The sequence below is a fragment of the Culex quinquefasciatus genome, chromosome 2 (genome assembly GCF_015732765.1).
Source record: "Culex quinquefasciatus strain JHB chromosome 2, VPISU_Cqui_1.0_pri_paternal, whole genome shotgun sequence".
Lineage (NCBI taxonomy): Eukaryota > Metazoa > Arthropoda > Insecta > Diptera > Culicidae > Culex > Culex quinquefasciatus.
In genome coordinates this window covers 71,272,620-71,293,111 of record NC_051862.1, presented here as the reverse complement: position 1 = coordinate 71,293,111, position 20,492 = coordinate 71,272,620, and the positions used below count along the sequence as shown (strand labels likewise).

At 41.4% G+C, this 20,492-nt stretch overlaps 2 protein-coding genes across 5 annotated transcripts in view; one reads left to right on the top strand and one right to left on the bottom strand.

Annotated features, from left to right (window-relative positions):
• Window positions 1-233: 233 nt before the first annotated feature.
• On the bottom strand, window positions 234-1,750 carry LOC6051637 (vesicle-trafficking protein SEC22b-B). Its single transcript, XM_001868012.2, has 4 exons — window positions 1,400-1,750; window positions 1,226-1,335; window positions 836-1,091; window positions 234-774 (listed from the first exon to the last, which is right to left on the bottom strand). The coding sequence occupies exons 1-4, from the start codon at window positions 1,472-1,474 to the stop codon at window positions 580-582; spliced, it is 636 nt and encodes a 211-aa protein (XP_001868047.1). The 5' UTR covers window positions 1,475-1,750; the 3' UTR covers window positions 234-579.
• A 3,608-nt stretch (window positions 1,751-5,358) lies between these two features.
• LOC6051638 (protein transport protein Sec16A) overlaps window positions 5,359-20,492 on the top strand; it is a 44,547-nt gene continuing 29,413 nt past the window's right edge. For 2 of the 4 annotated variants that reach the window (XM_038258271.1, XM_038258269.1), the window contains exons 1-5: window positions 5,360-5,568; window positions 6,091-6,289; window positions 14,320-17,009; window positions 17,389-17,648; window positions 17,708-18,167. In XM_038258271.1, coding sequence (XP_038114199.1) covers window positions 6,254-6,289; window positions 14,320-17,009; window positions 17,389-17,648; window positions 17,708-18,167 — 3,446 coding nt within the window. In that variant the 5' untranslated portion in view covers window positions 5,360-5,568; window positions 6,091-6,253. Of the gene's footprint in view, window positions 5,569-6,090; window positions 6,290-14,319; window positions 17,010-17,388; window positions 17,649-17,707; window positions 18,168-20,492 lie in introns of all 4 variants that reach the window. The other 2 variants (XM_038258273.1, XM_038258272.1) reach the window with 2 other exon arrangements.

Sequence of the window (20,492 nt, the reverse complement as noted above, 5' to 3'; positions counted from 1 at the left end):
GGAATCGCAAAGTAGACATTCTAACCTTTCATTTGCGGCCAAGACATCCAAAATCGGTCAAGATTCTGAATTTTGGCAGCCAAATACATTTCTGGGTCATATAGACCCGAGTACCATAAGTGTATGTACGAAACGAAGACCATGGCCAGGTTAACTTTATTACGTTAGCTCCAATTAACCGAAAATTCATAAGTAGAAATGCTCCTACCTTCACCTTCTAAGGAAACGATTGATTTTGCTTGAAACTCTTTATCATTATGCTTGTTGTATTTACAACTTTGTAATATTTAGCCTTAAAACCAAGGTGCAAAAACTGTTTTCCTTCTGACATAGTACGCTACTAAAGTACTGAACACTAAAGTAATATCAGAAAAAAGCTTCCTTCAATGTTTAGCGTGAAAATTAAAGGAACGTCGTTCGTATAGAACTAAACAGCGATTAAATAACAACCACGTCGTCAATTTGGCCCAAATTGCAGTGTAAATTTACTTTTTTTCACCTTCTAGTTTATTTTATTAACATTACATAAAAAGACCACAAAAACAGGAAAAAGTAAACGCGTCTCACCCTTCACCCCCATTAAATGACCCAAAAGTAGAGGATAAACACTATGATGACGATGCCGGCCACCGCGCCCTTCACGTACAGCGACTTCCGGTTCAGATAGGTGGCGTCCTTTTTGTATTTCTGCGACAGCATCGACAGGTTCTGCGTCTTGGTGTCCAGCTCGGAGAGGACCGTGCCCCGCTGCAGCACGTCGTCAATGTTTTGAACCTGGAGTGAAGTTTGGCTTTAGTTGGAAAACACGACCTATTGAAGGCTCGCTTGAACTCACCATTATTCGCTGCACGTCCTGCAGCTGCGTGTTGATCGTGTTGATGTTCCGCCGGCGGTCCGTGAGAGATTTCTTCGCCTTCTGGATGTAGATGTCGAACTCGATGAACGCGTACGGCCGCGTCACCGAGTTGACCTTGCGGCCGTAGTTGTTGTGGAACTCCTGGGCGATGTCCTCGAGGTAGCTGAACGCGATGCGCTTGGAAAACATTTTGTCACACAGCACCAGATAGCAGACGTCGTTTTCGATCAGATAGCTGAAGGAATTCAAATTGTTTTAGAAATCAAAATAAGTCAAGCGTAAAATTCGTTGCAATTTCGTGCGACGTGACGCAATTAATTTATCAATTGTGCTGATAAAGCCAGGTGCAACTCAAAGCAAGAAACCTACTGAAAGAGATAAGGTCCTGTTTCGATGCTGCAGCGACTGGGTGAATTTGGGCCCAGCTTCCGGAAGAGCATTTTTGCCTGATTCTGGTACTCCAGGACGCTTCGTCCAGACTAAAATTCAAAAAAAGTTGTAATATTGCCTAAATAATTAAAAGGGTTTGAAGGAGGGACCAACCTGCTCGTCCTCCTGCATCGTTCCGACCAGCGGAAGACCGTCCACAACCCGGGCAATCATCGTCATCAGTGCCATTTTCGCTACGTTGAATTTTGTCCCAAACGTAAACTGAAATTCTTATCACTGTGAAATTTCGTCAGCTGATTTCCTTTATCGTCAGCAGTTGCTTTACATTTCCAGCGTCCAAAACCGGAGGCGGATGTGCACTAGAATCTAGAAGCTCGCGAAGGACTCTTTTTCTCGAAACTGGCCAATCTGAGGGAAGATGATGAGACGGCAGCAGCAGCAGAAAATCACGCAAAAAAACTCCAACACGTCACCTCGGCGCTCGGATGTCAACAAGCTTGTGGGTGAACTTTTTGCGTGAATGAACCCCACAGAACAAGTGTCAAAAGTGTATCGAGGGGCGAGCTGATGGTCCAATGAATTGTGTAACCTAATGCACATTGGGTATGAGAATTCATTAACGAAAACGGAAAATAATCTCATGATTGATTTTATATGCAAAACCTTGTGCAAAACACACATAACCGTATCTTAAATCATCATCTTAAAAACTATGACATTTCATCCCTGACAGACGGACAGGGCCGACAACGGCCCGAAATCCGTCCGACGGCTCGACAAAACGGCCCGAATTCCGACGGTTTGTCTGACGGAATTCGGGCCCTTTTCGTGCTTATTTGCAACACTTTCTCCGACGATCGACGAAATCGGCTTTCGAGAAAATCGACGTTGACGGGCCGTTGTCGGGCCGTTTTCGGGCGACTTTATTTTTTTAGAATGTCCTGCGATTGTCGGACGCCCACGTTTCGGATTTTTGTGTTGATTAAATTAAAACAATCTATTTTTTCATAGCTTTTTATTTGTTGTTATTGTATAATTAATTACCCGCCATATATGTAATCTGTACAAGGAAACGATTTCCATCCGAGGTGCCACAAATCAACTGATCGTTGGATTGGAAATTCTATGAGTCAGTCAAAGCTTTGCTGTTAGAGACTAAAGTTGAAACCTATAAAAAGGATTCTTATTAGCAAATAATAAGAGAAACAAAAAAGGTTATTTGAACATACCTTTGTGATTTGATCATTTTTCTAGTCCTGAAAGTCCCTGGATTTGGAATCGTGGGGCTTGCACTTAAACATCGAGCCCATCGCTAAATAGAACGTCTTCCAGTGCTATTTGGAGCAGATTGGATCGTTTTAAGAGGAATTTTAATTGGGTACTAAAGCCCTATGTCAATTTTTATGTACAACGGTAAAAAACACGATTAAAAACCGTTTCTGATCACTTTTTTTTCATTTTAATGCAAAAAAAAAATTTGACAAGACAACATTTTTTCGATGGATCAACTATGGTCCCCTTGGAACGAGCTGTCAAGTAGGAGCTTTTCTGTCAAGAAGGACCGCGAGGTGAATTTTTCAAAATTGATTTAAAAATCCATTTTAAACTCTTTGTGGCCGTACAAAGGGTCATTGTACTCAGAAAAATAAGCTTTATCGCTTTAAACAATAATATCAGCAATCTAAGCTTCATTTTAGGACCCAATTATAATTCACGAAACATAGACTTTTCTGGACTTGGACTTGGAAAAAACTGATTTGTCATCAAATTGCGTAGCCTACTAGTACCAAGATGTTATAAATATGCGTATTGCACGTAACCGAACTTGCCTTCTTTTTGGTAGAAAATATTGGTCTCGCAAGTTGACTTCGTAAGCTCTGCACACATGTTTTATGTGCCGGTTGATATCCAGATTTTCACCAGGATGGCGTCACACATTTTTGCTTCCGCACCATCCGCACACAACAAAACATTTTCTGCTGCTGCCCGGAATATTTTCGAGACAACCCGTTTCTTTCCGAAAGCCGCTGCCCAGGAGCAACCCGACACAGATCCGCTGGCCGGAACAAAGTCCGTGTGACCGTAGTGCCAGAAATAAACTCGGTACCGAGCCCGAGACAGTGAGGCAGAAAGAACACTGATAATCAACATTACACACTGTTCAGTTCACTTTTACACACTTGTATGGGATTTTTCAGTTCAAGTATGATTACACGAAAGTGTGTAATCATACTTGAACTGAAAAATCCCATACAAGTGTGTAAAAGTGAACTGAAAAAAGTGTAATGCTGTTTACCAGTGAAGCTGTTTCCTGCTAACCGCCAGCCGGAACCGTGTCCGTGACTAAGAAAAAAAAATCCGAGGCAAAATTGGCTGGCAAAAAGCAAGGGAAAAGCGCGTTGGAAATAAACGACACAGAACCTGTTGGTTTCGGGCAGTGGCTGCCGGTAGAAACGGTGTTCCGGACACGATTCCTGCTAACAGTTATGTTACAAGTTTGTTCCTGGCGTCCTAAATCGTGTATTTTTCTGGTTCTTTCTGTGGTGTTTCCTCGAGATTTTTCCCACTTTGTTGCACATTCTATTCGCCGGTGGGTTGCCCGGGGTCTAGCTAACACCCGGTTGGCCGCCCGTCAATGTCAAATATTTTCACCGACATGGCGAAGAAGCGAAATAAAAACAAAAATTCTCAAACATTGTCCAACTGTTCCACCGGACCCGCTAACTATCTTGATCCCATCGAACGGAATCCTTCTGACTTGTCTTCGTATTTCCTGGTCCATCTTCCAAAAGCTGTCCCCATTCCGTAAGGAACATCTCGAGTTTAAGGTTATGTTCACAAAACAAATATATCTGCTGTTGCACTTAATTATGTGCGGGGTGACTTTTACGAGATGTTTTCTTCCGGCATAGAACAGGATCAGTGTCCGTAACACCAAGGAGCATCCGAGACTAAACGTTTGTGCCGGATGGCTGCTGCCGGGAACAAAGTAGCGTTCGAGGAAACACCATGGTGTTCGTTCGGGATGGCTGCGTGCTTTCTATTTTGCCAGACGTCACCAACCGTGACGACTCAAAATCAACAACATTGTTCTCGATTTTGATGCAAATGTTACCGGACGACTGGTCGACAACATTCTGAAACGATTTTCAGAACGAATCGAGAACAATGTTGTCGATTTCCCGGACAGGATTTCTATCCGTGCACAGAAAGAACCTACTGGTCGGAAACCTGAGAACCAGAAAAATAAACGATTTAGGACGCCAGAAAGAAATTTGCGATATAACTGTTAGCAGGAACGTGGATCCGTTTATACTTAAAAGTTATTTTTTTTAAATCAGCTGGTCAGAAAATTTTCCTAAACTTTAGCAGTAAAATTTATCGTTTTTAAAAACCTACTTTTCAATTCAAGATTAAGTTACTTTTGTCATAACACTAAGATTTTTTGTGCGCATGATTCTTGAAGAGACTGAAAAATGTATTGATGGCTGGAGCAATATAGATATCAAGAACTTATTTTGGAAAAAGGTTCTATAACCTATTGTCTTTCATATGTTTATACACACAAAGAAAAAATACTCTAAATTTAAAAAGATCGTTCGTTGGATTAAAAGTACGCGTTGGTGAATATTTGTAGAAAGTTCAAACTTTTTAATTTAAAAGTTGGAAAGTTTTTGATACTATCATGCATTTCTGGAACAAAAACGTTGTATCGGTAAAAGTTTTTTTACTTTTCATATAAGAAAAAACTTTTTATGGCAAGAATAAATAACATTTAACATTACAGTGATGATTTTCGAAAAATGTGATGGATTTTATTTCGATATTTTAATATTAAAACAGTATGTTTTCGTTTTTTTGTTGTATTTAACGCATCTGCTTATGGTTGGCTAACTTCCACGTCCGAAGGCTCCATGCCCTGGTTTATGGATGGTCCCAAGTTATAAATACTTTTTGATATTTATATCCGTACCCAAAAAAACTTCAGATCTGTAACCACCATCTTCTCATCGAGCTTCCCCTCGTTCGTGAACGAGAGTTCACCCGAAGTTCATCTGTCATCTGCAGCGAAACGTCAAAATGCATTTTTTTTCACTTGCGCACCCACCGCACCACTACAGTCAAACGGCTTGACAGACTTCGTGATGAAAGTTCCAACCTGGCATCCGTGTTTTCAAGAGGTGGCGTGAAAAAAGTGCAAAACTCTCGAAATCCGGCCAATTTTCGTCACCCAAAGCGCGTAATTACGTCCGGTTCGTGCGTGCGTGTGTCCGTGTGGTCCGTCCGGGAACCGGTCGTGTGTTTCGTTGCGTGTTTTTCCAGTGAGTAGTCCGACCAGCTTTTTCCTTTGCGATTGCCTTCGAGGTGGAGAAAAATCCATTTTTTCGGGCTTTCTCCTTCCTTCGATTCCGCTCGCTTTTTATTTTCGCTGATCATCGTCGCAAATTAGCATACTGTGGCGGGTGGTGGGGCGACGAGGGGTGACCACTTCCAGAACAACCCTTCCGAAGTGATCAACTGAGCAACTTTGGAAGGAGGCGGAGGGAAGTTGCGAAAAGTGGTTTCGAAAGTAGCCACGAAACGATTTTCCTCTTCGCCCAAGCCGTTGTTGGGCGTTCAAAGTGGAAGGCGAAGGAGGAGGACAGGTGCGGCAGGTGGACACTAATACAGAGCGGTGGCTCAGGTGGCAAGGCGAGGAAAAATTTATTGACATGCCCACGAAGTTACGAGCCACTTCTTGCGAGGAGTTTCTTGAAGGAAATTGAACGGGGCCAGACTTGGCGGAGGAGGAGGAGAAAAATCGAAAGTGTTTTTTTTTCTATTTTGGGTGATTTTGCTTCTAGCTTCTAACAAGGTCAATCGATGCAAACTTGAAAGGAGGAATTTTGATTTTGGACGAAATATGTGAAGGATTGTTTTATTTTTTCGTGGTGTGTTGTAAGTTGATACAAGAAGACAATATTCTGGTTATTAGCCGGATTTCCGGCCCATTGCATCGTGGCCGATATGGACCACAATGGTAATGTTCATCGGAGGCAGCAGGTAACAGCGGATTTGTGCGTGTGGGACGTTAATGTTAAAGCGGTTTTCCTATGCTCTTTTCTCTTCTTACCTGTGTAAAAATGTCCATTTGCTCGAATTGTTGGATATAACAGTGCTTGCTAGATTAAGTATTAGCTAGGTTTAGTGATAATTGATAATTTTTTTTTATACTGAACTTTATCACTAACATTTAAGATTTCAAATTTTAAATAAAGCAAACGCTAATCAAATTAGTTTAATTTAAACTGTGATTTAAAATCTCCCTCAAGCAGTACCTTATGAAAAACTGACTTAAAATTTTGAGAAATTTAAACACTTGGGTAAAAATCTGTTTACCTAAATGTATCAATTATTCAGTTATCCAATAGAGCAATTCCAGCTCAAATCAGGAATTTTTATGGTACCCGACTCTCTCCGATTTCAATGAAACTATGTAGACACGTTATCCTAGGCTTATATAAGCCATTTTTGTGTATATGGACCCAATAGTACACGAAAATAACATCTGAGAAGGGCGTAGGGTATTTAAATATTTTTGTATTTTGCAATTTAAAAATTACTGTATCTTGAAGCCGTTGCATCGTATCAAAAAGTGGTCAAAGACAAACATGTAGGAATTGGACGAGCTTTCTGAAAAAAAAATACACTGAAACAAAAATACACGCCATTTCTATGAGATTTTTCAGTTTTTAAAATTAAAGGTTAAATTTGATGGTGATGTCACGATTTTTTTGCTCAAAATTTTTTTTGAGGAAATAGCTTAAAATGTTACAAAAAGACTCACGAAAAATGCAGGATGGTATGTCTCTCCTAAAAAATACAAAAATCATTTACTACAACTGTTTTTTTGAAAAGTGGTCTAAACGTCAAAATTTTTCAGAATCGATAGTGGGAATCGATTCCCCAGGCAATTTAACATAAAAGTCTCCATATTGACCATTGTCCCAAGTCCAATCCTTGGAAAGATACAGCGGTTTTAAAAATAAAAATGTTGAAAAAAATAGGTTTTTGGATATTTTTTTATGACAGACTTGGTTTTTCAGTCTCGTAAATATTTTTACCTGACAGTTCGTCCCATTTCCCATAAGTTTTCCTTTTAAAGGTTTTTAATTTGACCTGTCATATTATTTACGTAAGCTTATTTACTATCCAGGTTTCTACCACACTGAAAAACATATTCTATTTACAGTTATGAGCAATGTAATTAAACTTATATCTGTCAAAGACAAACTGATGGGATATTGGACGAGCTTTCCGGTAAAAATATTTACGAGACTGAAAAACCAAGTCTGTCATATAGAAATTGCCAAAAACCACCAAAAACCCTATTTTTTCAACATTTTTATTTTTAAAACCGCTGTTTCTTTCCAAGGATTGGACTTAGGCCAATGGTCAATATGAAGAGTTTTATGTAAAATTGTCTGGGGTATCGATTCCGACTTTCAATTCTGAAAAATTTCGACGTTTAGACCACTTTTCAAAAAAAAAAAAAAAAAACAGTTGTAGTAAATGATTTTTGTATTTTTTAGGAGAGACATAGCATCCTGCATTTTTCGTGAGTCTTTTTGTAACATTTTAGGCTGTTTCCTCAAAAATTTTGAGCGAAAAAACAATCGTGACATCACCATCAAATTTAACCTTTAAACTTAAAAAATGAAAAATCTCATAGAAGTTGCGTGTATTTTTGTTTCAGTGTATTTTTTCAGAAAGCCCGTCCAATTTCCTGTGCGTGCATAATTGACAAAGGGAGCGCGTGGTCGTAAAAAATATTCGGAGTGAAAAGTGATTTTTTTTTTGCGTGTGCCTTTTGTTTCGCATTTTTGTCGTGTATTGTGTGCTGCGAGGATATTTGAAATTTGCTCGCGTTATCTAAATTGTAGAAACAGTAAAAATATACTGATAAGTCCAGCCCATAGCACTAATGCTCGGTTGGCACGCGTTCGATTAAAAAAACTTTCTAAATCATCACTAGTTTATCTTTCCGCAGCCGGCTGCCTAAGATTTAAAAATTTCAACCGATAAACAAAATGCTCATGGTCACATCACTGCCACTCGTGAATCCTGACCTCATACCCATCTACTAACCCCTCAAAACTCATGTGATACTTTGTCGGAGAAGCAGTCGATTGGGCGGTCTCTATCACTCAAGTATCGGACTAACATTCCCATCCACTTCCCCGTGACTCTACCACTGGTCGTGGCCGGCGCCGGTATTGATCAGCATGATAGGGGCCTTTGAGAAGTTGCGAAGCGAGGAAAGATAGCACCCACTCATCTTCCACGGCTCGTGGATGTAACTTCTGAAGGTCCTGGTCAATAACGGAGTAGCAACTTGCTAACTATGCTTATGCTTATGCTATGCTAAGCCCGTCCAATTTCCTGTATGTTTTTCTTTGACCATTTTTTGATACGACGCAACGGCTTCGAGATACAGTAATTTTTAAATTACAAAATAAAAACATATTTAAATACCTTACGCCCTTCTCAAATGTTATTTTCGAGTACTATTGGCTCCATATACACAAAAATGGTTTATATAGGCCTAGGATAACATGTCTACAAAGTTTCATTGAAATCGGAGAGAGTCGGGTACAAAAGTACCAGAAAAAATCCTGATTTGAGGTAGAATTGCTCAATAACCAACGCCTGATAAATTCTGGAGCAACATATGAAAAGGGCGCATAAGCATTTTGACAGCTAGAACTATTTTGCAAATTCCGATTCAACAGTTCTGGAGTTTTTTTTTTGAAAGGATCCTATAAACCAAATTTTCAATTTTTGCTTTTTGGTTGTTTTTAGAGCCGCCTTGAATCAGGGGTATTCAAAAACACCCAAAAAGCAAAAAATGAAAATTTTGTTTAAAGGACCTTTTCAAAAGAAACTCCAGAGTTTACTATTTAATAAACCCTGCAGCGTTAGAAGGTAGCTCGGAAGGCCAGATTTTGTTTAGAGTTTTGTGAAAAAGTTTCATGTTGTCTTTGAATTTTCAAAATAGTTTCAGCTGTCAAAATGATTTCCGCCCTTTTCTCGTGTTGCTCCAGAATTGCTCTCCAAAAAAATTCATTTCCATTATGCTGATGATTATTTTTGTTATTTAGTATCACGATTAAATAAGATTAGAGATTTGATATTTTTTTCCTATACAAAATTTCCCACATATTTTCTATGATATCTAATTTTACTCTGAGAACTTTTACATAGCATTTGCCTGCCAAAATTTTTTGGTTTTAGAGCTCTTAGAATTACCGGTAGTAATTCATAACTTTTATTCTTTTAATCCCAGATTCATTTATTTTTATTTCATTTTACTCATTTTTTTGCTAAAAAAACATATTTCCAAAACTTATAAGCTGAGTAAGGAGATCGGAAGGAACGTGGTCAAGAAATGTCGTGACCACAAACAATAACAAATTAAAAAATTAAAGAATTAAAAAAGTAGGACCTTATAAAAAAACCCAAAAACCATTAAAATTTAAATTGTTGAAACAAAAAAAGAAATCAATATTTCCTAAATTTACAAATCTTTTTAATCTTAAATTCTTAAAATCCTTAATTTTTCAATTTATAATTTTTTTTTTTTTTCATCTGATAATCAGATATTTTGGACTAATATTTTAGGTTAGAAACAAATTTTGTGATTTTCATATTTAAATTGTTTTTACCGATTTTAATTTTTTTAATTTATATTTTTTTTTTCTATCCTTAGGCTGGTTTAATTTTCAGTCGCATTCAAATAAGAATATTCAAATTGTTTGATTTTTCCATCAAAACATATTTTTCGTTTCTGTTCCTTTTCAGCTGCGATAAGAAAAATCTTTCTCTGACCCATACAAAAAAGATTTGTTTTTCCATACAAAAAATATTTGTTTTTATGTATGGACAATTGTCCACAAAGAGGGAGGGAGGGGGGGGGATGTTTGAGATTTCCAAAAAAGTGTCCAAAAGTGCATCGAACCCAGAGCCATTCGCAAGCGAACACCGTAACCAGTCAGCCACGGCCACAAATGTATGGGAAAAAGCAAAAAATTCAAAATTTCATAAAATGTGGCGTTAAATGTGTCGGATAATTGTCAAGTGTGAGATTCTTATGTAAATAAAATTTTATGACAAACAACTTTGTCGAACAACAAACAACTTTGTCGATCCGAGTTAACCTTGTCGATCTGACGAGATTTTTTTTTTCATCAACTTCAACGATGAAAAGCGACCCTTTACCAATTTCGCTCATATTTGGAGGGTATTTTTTCCTACGGAATCGAATCAGGGGGTATCTCTTAAGTCGATTTTTTATTGTCACCCTACTTATTCTGACATAAAAAATACATTCTTCTCAAGCAGGTATTAGACTATGATAAACAAAAAACTCGCTTTTTGACAGTTTGACAGTTTTTACTTCTTTGTTTTTTTTGCAGATACTTTACTGCCGTTCTACGCATAATTGTCCCATGTCAGTTTTGGACGATTTTGACTTTGTGACATTTTTAAGTTTAGTCTGATGTGTACTTTAAGAAAAACACATAAAATCTGGTACTTTGTTCGGAAACTCATTGAAAACAACACCAAGTCTGTTTGTCCCATCGTTAAACTTCTACGCATAATTGTCCCACCAAGTATTTTCTTACACGGAATCATTAGTTTTACTAACCATTATGTCTTGTTTATCTGTTGTATAGCTACAGAATCACAATTAAGGGTGATAAACTGCTAACTGGGGCGATTAGGGACACATAGGGCTAATAGGAACCCACGGGACAATTATGCGTAGAAACACAGAAATCGGGCGAAAAATTTCAATCGCGTTTTTCTCAGTTGCACTTTTTTGAACATGGGACAATTATGCGTAGAACGGCAGTTTAGCCTGCATACATTTTGAGTTATTTGCGAATTTTCCGCAAACAAATTTGCGAGTTTGAAAAACTTTCAAATACGGAAAAGTAAGAGTTTGTTTGTTTGCCAAAGTCTAATACCTGCTTAATCTTTTTAAGAAAAACGACAGTTCTGGATTTTTTTATTAGGCCCTATAAACTAATGTTGGTGTTTGCTAATAATTGTGTATAATACGACATCAAAATGCACAGTCCGCCACACACTCTCTATCAGCACTCGAAATCTACTATTTCTGATCAAACTTAATTTTGGTGGGACTGTTGAAACCATCCAAACGGGCAAGAATCTAAATTTTCCTTTTGGCAGTAAAACATTCTGCTTCATCATTGTATTCATATTCAAATTCAACAGATTTTATTTATTTTTTCTGCTGAACAGTAAACTGACATTTAGGAAAGGGATCCAACCCAACTTCTGTTGAAAATATTGTAGGGATCCACTCGATACAACAACGTACAAGGCAATTCAGTTAGTTTTCGTTCTGCATTCTTTCGCCATGGCCAAAATCGATTTGGCTCGCCATTTGCGTCTGCCATGTCAACTATCATCTCCATCCTCGGCGCGGTCTCCTCCTGCATGTACCTCCTCCACCCACACACGTGAAGTGGACCGTATTGTGAAAGTATTTCTTCGCTGTAGCTCGCTACTTTCGTTGGTTCGTCGTATCTCCCATTGATTGGAACGCGATTATGGGGATGTATGGCTTTGTTTGAATCTATGACATTTTCCCGAAACCCATATTACCGAAGGGACATTTCCCCGAATGCCACTTCCCCGAAAAGACACTTCCCCTAATAGTCATTTCCCCGAATTCCATTTACCCGAATTTCCCATTTCCCCTAATCGTCCACATTCCCGAATGCCATTTTCCCGAATGGGCCACAATCCCGAATGCCATTTACCCGATTAGTCATATCCCTGAATAGTCTGTGAATACAAAGAGACGAGTTGTTCCTTTTAATTCCGCTATATATATATATATATAGCGGAATTAAAAGGAACAACTCGTCTCTTTGTATTCACAGTAATGCATTCTGCTAAAACGCTCAACCAAACCACAACAACCTGAATAGTCATTTCCCTGAATAGTCATTTCCCTGAACGCCATTTCCCCGAACGCGGTCAAGCCGAAATGCCCGGTGCCCCGGAGCGCGCGCGCTCCTGGGCACCGGGCATTTCGGCTTGACCGCGTTCACTACAGTCGACTCTCTGCTTGTCAATATCCAAGGGACCGTCGAGGAAGAGAATCATCAGATTACAGAACGATGCAAAATGAAGACTCGATTGAAAATATTTTTTTCTTGATACCCAGCTATGGGAGAGAATCATGGCAACGTCCATCAAACAAAACCAAACTAATGTCAAACACCCTTTAAAGCTTCGTTTCGCCAAGAAAAATGTCTATGCAAGCCATGAAAACTGAAATTATTGACAACCGGAAGAGATTTTTAAAGCAAACAGGGACTGAAGAATTCATCGATAGACCAGAGAGTCGACTGTGTAAGAAAAAAAAATGATGGCAATTTTTATCACATCAAACTACATATAATATTTCTTGAAAGGTTCGTATTGGCCTTGAATGATCAACTTTCTTTTTGGCTTCACTCAGAACAGACGTTGCATTTTAGGGGGGAAGGGGTGTTGTAAGGTTTGGTACTATTCATTCAAATACAATGAATATTGTTACAGACTATTTTTTATACATTCTCAAAACAAATACCTTTTTCTTATAGACATGATAATAATAATGCAATAGAAATTTTGTTATTTTTTATGATTCAGAAAACAAACCGTGCGATTTTCGTAGTACAGAACCCCGTTCACACTGATCATTTTATTCGCATTGCTGGTTTAGGATTTGGCGAAAAGTATAATCAACAAAAATTTATACCAGCCTTATGTACCTATATGTTCGATTTTTGCGTTCTTGAACAAAATTCGAAAAAAAAAATTCCTTGCAAATTTCTCAAAAACAACATTTAATCATGCGGTTGAATACAAATGTTAATTGAACAACAAAAATCTAGTAATTGGGTCCTAAAATTAAGCTTAAATTTGTGATATTATTGTTCACAAGAAAAATAAGCTTTACTAAGTACAATGACCCTTTGTACGACCGCAAAGGATTTAAAAGGGATTTTAATTCAATTTCTAAAAATTCACTTCACGGCCCTTCTTGGCAGAAAAGCTCCTACTTGACAGCTCGATCCAGGGGGCATAGTTGATCCATCGGAAAAATGTTGTCTTGTCAAAAACTTTTTTGCATAAAAATGAATAAAAAAGTTATCAGAAATGGTTTTCAATCGTGTTTTTACCGTTGTTCATAAAAATTGACAAAGGGCTTTACTACCCAATTTACAACATTTAATCAACAGTGAGATCATCAGCATACCCGAAAAAGCTGTTTGTTCGGTAAAATTGAGAAAGAAAATAACTGTTAGTCATGGAAAAAGGCTTTAGCGAAAATGATGATTAGGGATATGCAAATTCGAGTAATTTTAAATTTAAATAAACGGCAATTGGCGTAAGTGTCATTTCGGGAAACGGCATTCGGGGAAATGGCCGATTAGGGGAAATGGCATTCGGGGATATAGCCGATTAGGGGAAATGATATTCGGGGAAATGGCATTCGGGGATGTGGCTGATTAGGGGAAGTGGTATTCGGGGATGTGGCCAATTAGGGGAAATGATTTTCGGGGAAATGGCATTCGGGGAAATGTCATTCGGGGAAATGAGCTAGACCCATGGCTTTGTTTTTCTTTCTTTCTCTTTCTCTATTTCGCTGTTCGCCGAGTATTAATTGAGATATTACATATGCTACCGTCGTTGGTGCGTTTTTGACCGGTCGCACGATTCGGTTACGTGTGCGCGCCAAGAGGTGTTATTTTAGTCAGGCAACTTCAAACTACAACTTTGGTCGCTAGTATGATAGGAGAGTGATAACGGAGTAGATATTAGAGCTACAACTGAAGCTAAATTTATGTTATCGAATCATGATCTAGTTTGATTGACTTGTTCAAGAACTTCTCATTTTCCTGTCCGAATCCGTACGCTACCTCCTTTTTCAGATCTTATGCTATTTTATGTAGTTTCAAATTTCGTTTGTTCCATCAAATATCTTAAAATTTTTGCTATCTTTACAGGTATCCTCTAATCATCCTCTGAGTGCCAGCAGCTACTTCACGCAGCCCTCAGAACTTCATCAACCCAGCGGCGGCTTGCAGAGCCAAAATGGAAGAAGTGTAGTCGACACTCAGCAAATCATCAGCAGAAAAGCAGCATCACCAGCAAAAGTCCAGCAACTCTCGTCGTCATCTCGTCGTCGATCATCTACCAGCAACAAAATGACCGAACCAATTGGTTCTGCGTCAGCAGCATTTACCAACAACAACAATACCGATGGCTGGGGTGACGACTGGGGCGATTGGGGAGACTCCGGCGCTCCCCAAGGTCCTCAATCGATGGCACCGCAGCAGCAGCAGCCGATGATGCAGCCTGTGGGAACAAATCATTTCTTCCAACCTCAACCCCAACAGCAGCAGCAGCAGTATCCACCTCAGCAAACGCATTTGGACCAGAGCAACCGGAACTTTATACCGGCCCAACCGGCTTACCACCATCCGAACTACGCAAACCAGCAACCTCCGCCGGTGCAGCAGCAGAACTACCAGCCAATCTACCATCATCAGTCGCAGCAACCGTATCCGGGTCAGCAGATACCGGCGCAGCAGTTTGCACCAGGCCCGAACAACTACTTTGCTCAGCAACCGCAACGACCTCCGTCACATCCACCGGCTTCAACGACGCCCCACCAGCAGCAGCCGTTCAATCAGACGATCACCGATAGCTTCGACACAAGCGGTGGGGAAAACTGGAACTGGTCCATCGGAGATCAGCAACCGGCGGTAGTCGCTGTGGCCGCAGCACCCAGCCCCAAACCCGCGGAGGTTCATCAACCGACCTACCAAGACCCCAATTACTCGAACTACTCTGCGCCGATCGTGCCGCCTCCAAACAATTTCAGTTTACCTGGTGCCGGAAACAATACTCAACCGATACTGCCGCCGCCGACGGCGCCGCAGCAACTTGCCCCAAAGGTGCAGGTTGCACAGTTGACGCGACTCAAGAACGAAACCCTGTCGCCGCAGTGGTCCATCGAGAGCCAGGTGTCGCAGACGTCCAGCGATCGTTCGATCGAGAGTGGTGAAATCGGCGAGAGTCGTAGCTCGAACACGGTTCCGTCGGACGACGGGTCTTCCGGCAGGCATGGCGTGGAAAACTACGAGAACATTGGGGCGTACCAGCATGGGATTACGAGCGGTGACGTTCCGGACAAGTTGGACGAGGCGTTGAACTCGTTGAACATCAAGCAGGAACCTCCGCAGGAGGTAGCTCCCGTGGAGGAACGACGCCAGGAGGGTGGTGGCGGCGGCTACCGGGAGTCATCGTTCCCGCCACCTCCGCCGTCGATTGCCGGAGCCAATCAACAGGCCGATGGTGGTGCAGCAGTGCCGTTGCCACCAAAGTCCGCGTCGAAAACTCCACCGTTGCCTCCGATGCCAACCGAGGTCGCAGCAGGTGGTCCACCTCCGCCGATGCAGGCAGGACCACCGCCAAAAGGACCCGCCGGAAATCCGTTCAAACGAACCGGTCAGCGGGCCCACATCGCAACGCCTGGTCTGGCTCCGGCTCCGTCTACGAGTCCTGCCTTCTTCTACCAACCTCCGGCACCGGTTGTCCAGCAGGAAATCACCAATTTGGTGAACCTCGTTCCGGAAAATCAAGAAATTCCCGATTCTCGCACAGAGAACGTTGAAAACCTGGAAGTTGCACCAAGTCATGATCGGAACCAGTACCTTCAAACTGGTCATCTGTCCGAGGAAGGTTACACCGTTTCGCAACCAGTCGCCAACGATCCCCAGCAAGCCGACGACAGTCTTCCCCCGCCAGGCCTTTCCCGTTACGTCCCCGGTCAGCAGCAGTCGGAACCACACCAACAACAAACCGGTCACAACTACCCCGAACCTCCACCCGGCCTGGACCGTATGATCCCGGGCACGGACCTCGAGAACGCCACCGACCTCAACATGGAACGCCAAGTAGACGGAGAAGTGTCCGATTCGGCCACCTCCAACGCCGTGCGACCTTCGAATCACCGCGATCAGACGATCAGCGATCGTAACCTTTACCTGGTCCCGGGTGAGAGCGACACCCATCATCACAACCAGCAGCGCGTGATCCCCGGAGTCGAAGACGATCGCTACGCTGCGCCGCAGGCGCAACCTACCGTAGACATCCCGATCAACGAGCAAACGCGCGAACTCGTTATGGACGGAGAGAACCCGCACGATCCTCCTGCGCAGCAGCCACAGCAGCCGATCCACGTGGAAATAAGTCGCGAAGAACCGATCGAGGGTGGCAATACGCTCGATGACGAGCCGGCTGTCAACTCAACGGCAGCTGCAGCGGGAGACTCCTCGCTAACGGTTGAACCGCCGCGCAAGGATCCGTCCAATACCTCAACGGCGGACGAAAGCGACAAAGATCGGTCGATGTTCTACTCAAAGGGCAAGCAGTCGTCTTCGAGGCGGGACGAGGATCCGCTGAGGCGTTCGACGAAGAGCAAGAGTTCGCGCGATCGCTACGATACGGAAGATTCGGACTACAGCGATCGCGAGCGGAGACGGAGGGAGCGCGAGGGAAGTGATGGTCATCGGGATCGGAAGCGTGGTGGCGAGAAGGAAAAGGAACGTCGCAAGGAGGGAGGAGGACGTGGGGAGCGAGATCGGGATCGTGACCGTGGTTATGATCACCGGGATAGAGATCGTAACAGGTGAGTTTTGATTTTTAACATAACCTTAAGATATGTGTCAAGCAGATTAAAAAAATCAGAACTTCACTTATTGGTGCTCTAAACGATCAACAACGTACCGTTCAATCTCCAGGTCAAATTTAAAACCCAAGATCCCTAAACAAAGTTTTAACTCTGTGTCCTGTTGAGATCTACCTAATTTGAAATGTGACTTGTACGTCGTACAGTTCACTGTTGATCATTCAGATTGGCAATAGCCTGTTTTGAGGTTCTGATGCGCTTTGAGGATCGTGAAAGTTGATCAAGTACACTGTTGATCTTTAAAAACTCCAACAATCTGAATTCAGCACCACATTAGATTGCTTAATTGGCAAGTTACTAACACTGATCTCCTTTCCAGGTACGATCGCGAACGTGGTGATCGCGACCGGTACGGCCGCAAGTACGACCGGGACGCGCGCTACGAAACCGACGGCTCCAAGTACGAGACGGAGCGATCGACGCGCTACGACAAGGACGGAGACGGCAGCAAGCGGTACATTTCCCGCGAGGAGTACTACCGCAAGCGGGAGGAACGCGGTGGTGAAGATCATCGCCGCTACCGGAAAGAGAAAGATCGCGAGCGGGGTGGCGATCGCTACCGGGAAGAGGGAAGAAAAGGTAAGGTTTTGAAGATCCATCTGTACAAGCGCGATGTAACTGACTCAATCTCATTCCAGATGATCGCTACCGCGACGGAGACAAACGGCGCGATCGCCACGATCGACGCTACGAGTACGAGGACTACCGCACCGGAAGTCGCAACGGAACGGAGCGTGACCGTGCCCGCGGAAGTCGCGAGCCGGATGATCGCAAGGATCCGCGTGATCCTCGCTCCAGCAAGTACGCTCCGTCGAGCTCGTCAGCGTACGGTGCGCAGCAGTACGGCGGAGCGACCACGGCAGCCGGTTATTACGACCCGTACAGTTACTACACCCAGCACCAGGCGTACTACGAGCAGCTGCGCCGTACAAACCCGCAGGCGTACGCCGAGTGGTACCGCACGTACTACAGCCAGATTCAACAGCAACAGCAGCAGCACCAGCAGGCGCAAGTGGGTCACATCCCGCGGGACATGATGGCTGGGGACGACCGGGAGTCGGTCCACTCGGGACGCAGCTCGGCCAACGATAAGGAACGGTATGTAGAATTGCCAGCAAGACCTCTGGTTTACTGAGGGGTTGGCGTTTGTGCGTGCGTGTTGGGTAGCGTTATTGTTTTTCTTGTTGTTGTGTGAGCGTGAGAGTGCGTGTGTGTGTGTTAACACTTGTTTGTTGCTCTGTGCAATTATCATTTCGTGGCAGACACGACTCACGTGCAAATTATCTTCTCTGTGAGTGATTTTTCTGTCTGGTAATTGAATGTTTTGCCGAACTGAGACCAAATTTTCCCTTTTTTTGTTTTTGCCTTTTTTGTGGATGCACCAAAAAAAAACTTACACTGCCTAATAGTTGAAGAAGACTGTTGGTAATCTTCCCTCATGAACAACTAATAAACACACTACTCATGCCATCATTTGAATTGCAAACAATCAAAATAGAAAATCATCTATCTCTCAAACGCTTCTCTGTCGTGATCATAATTGCGACACGACGCCTCTTCTTTACTATCGCTTCGCCCATTTTCACCGGAAATGTTCATGTTTGAATTAAATGTGTTTTGTCAGGCACAATATCACATGTGGAAGCAGCTATCCATACAAAAATAGTTTGTAAATATTCGAAAATCTGTATATTGGAAAGCATTTTTTTCTGATCGATTTCGTGTCTTCCGCAAAATTGTAATTAAGGAGGATGAATATCTGGAAAATAGTAACTCACGTTAAATAATCACTTGTTTCAGAAATACATACTTTGGTTCATAGGTGTGGCATTTAAAAAAAACGTTACTTAATCCACCCTAGGGTGGTTGGTGCCTTCCTCAGATTTAAAGGGTGCTATCCAAAATAGAGGGCGATGTTTTTCAGTGTTTAATTATGGGGTTACATACATGTAAATCGGCAAACATGTCAAGGGTTGCTATTGGCACACACGCAAAGTTTTTTAAAATTTGTTTTCAGGACTTTAACATAAACATTTTTAACTATTATCAACATAAATTTGAAGACATTTGGTTGCATCATTGCCGAGATATAGCTATTTGAAGTTAGCAGTTTCAAAAAACGGGTGCCACGATATCTCAACACTGCTTCGACCAAATCGGCTCAAAATTTTTTTGAAGACTAATCAAACCGATCCCGTGTGCATGACGAAGGCCGATTTTCGAAAAGTTTATTTTAAAAAAAGATAAAAATATGTTTGTGTTTTTCATATTAAAAATCATCCGTTTTTGATGTTTGTATTTTTTCAAAAAGCAACATTTGTAAATCGGGCTTCGTCATGCACACGGGATATGTCTTAAGAGTCTTCACCCCAAATTTCAGCCAATTTGGTCCATCCAATCTCGAGATATCGTGGCACCCGTAAATCAACTCGGCGTTCCGAGAAAAACGTTCACAAAGTTTGACAGTCCGCTTTGCGCATGGCAGAACTATAAACTTAAATCGTCTTCTACTCACTTAAAACATTACATATCTTCATGAAACTTTCAGGAGTGATTGGAATTCATCTTTTTAAAGAATTTAATAAATATTCGGAAATATGAAAAATTTAGATTTTCTACAAGTATGTAACCCCTTAATTTGACTATTATTCATACCACTAGATTGGGTAGTCAGATCTTCATATTGCAGGGCACCGATGTGCTCAGAACTTATGATAGGGTAGTCAGATCTCCAATCCAATTCGTGCTCGTTGAAAAGGTTTTTGAGCAATTCCAGCCCAAAACAAGAATTTTTTAGGTACTTTTTTTTCTCGACCCTCTCCGATTTCAATGAAACTTTGTAGACATGTTATCCTACGCTTATATAAGCCATTTTTGTGTATATGGAGCCAGTTACACTCGATAATGACATTTGAGTAGGGCGTAAGTGTTTTAAATATTTGTGTATTTCGTTATTTTAATATTGTTGTATCTTGAAGCCGTTGCATCGTATCAAAAAATGGCCAAAGACAAACTTGTAGGAAATTTGACGCCACTTTCAAGAGATTTTTTTAATTTTTAAGTTTAAAAGTCAAACTTGAAGGTGAGCCCACGTTTTTTTTTTTCTCGTTCATTTTTTTTGTCAAAATAGCCTAAGATGTTACAAAAATACCCACGAAAAATGCAGGATGGAGCAACTCACCCAAAAAAAAAAAATAAAAATATCATTTACTGGAACTGTTTGTTTCAAAAGTGCTCTAAACATCAAAATTTTCAAAAACCGAACACGAGAGTCGATTCTTCAGACAATTTTACATAAAGGTCTCCATATTGACCATTGTCCTTAGTCCAATCCTTATGAAGTTACAGCGGTTTTTTGTTTGTTTTGTTTTTGCTTTTGTTTTTTTTTTTTTTTTTGTTGAAAAAATAGGTTTTTTTAAGGTT

Bases quoted from the DNA above. Each gene is read 5' to 3' on its own strand.
- LOC6051637 (XM_001868012.2), bottom strand. From the start codon at position 1,474: ATGGCACTGATGACGATGATTGCCCGGGTTGTGGACGGTCTTCCGCTG. The intron at 1,336-1,399 runs GTTGGTCCCTCC...TTTGAATTTTAG, and splicing joins CGATGCAGGAGGACGAGCAG to TCTGGACGAAGCGTCCTGGA. The intron at 1,092-1,225 runs GTAGGTTTCTTG...GAATTCCTTCAG, and splicing joins ACAGGACCTTATCTCTTTCA to CTATCTGATCGAAAACGACG.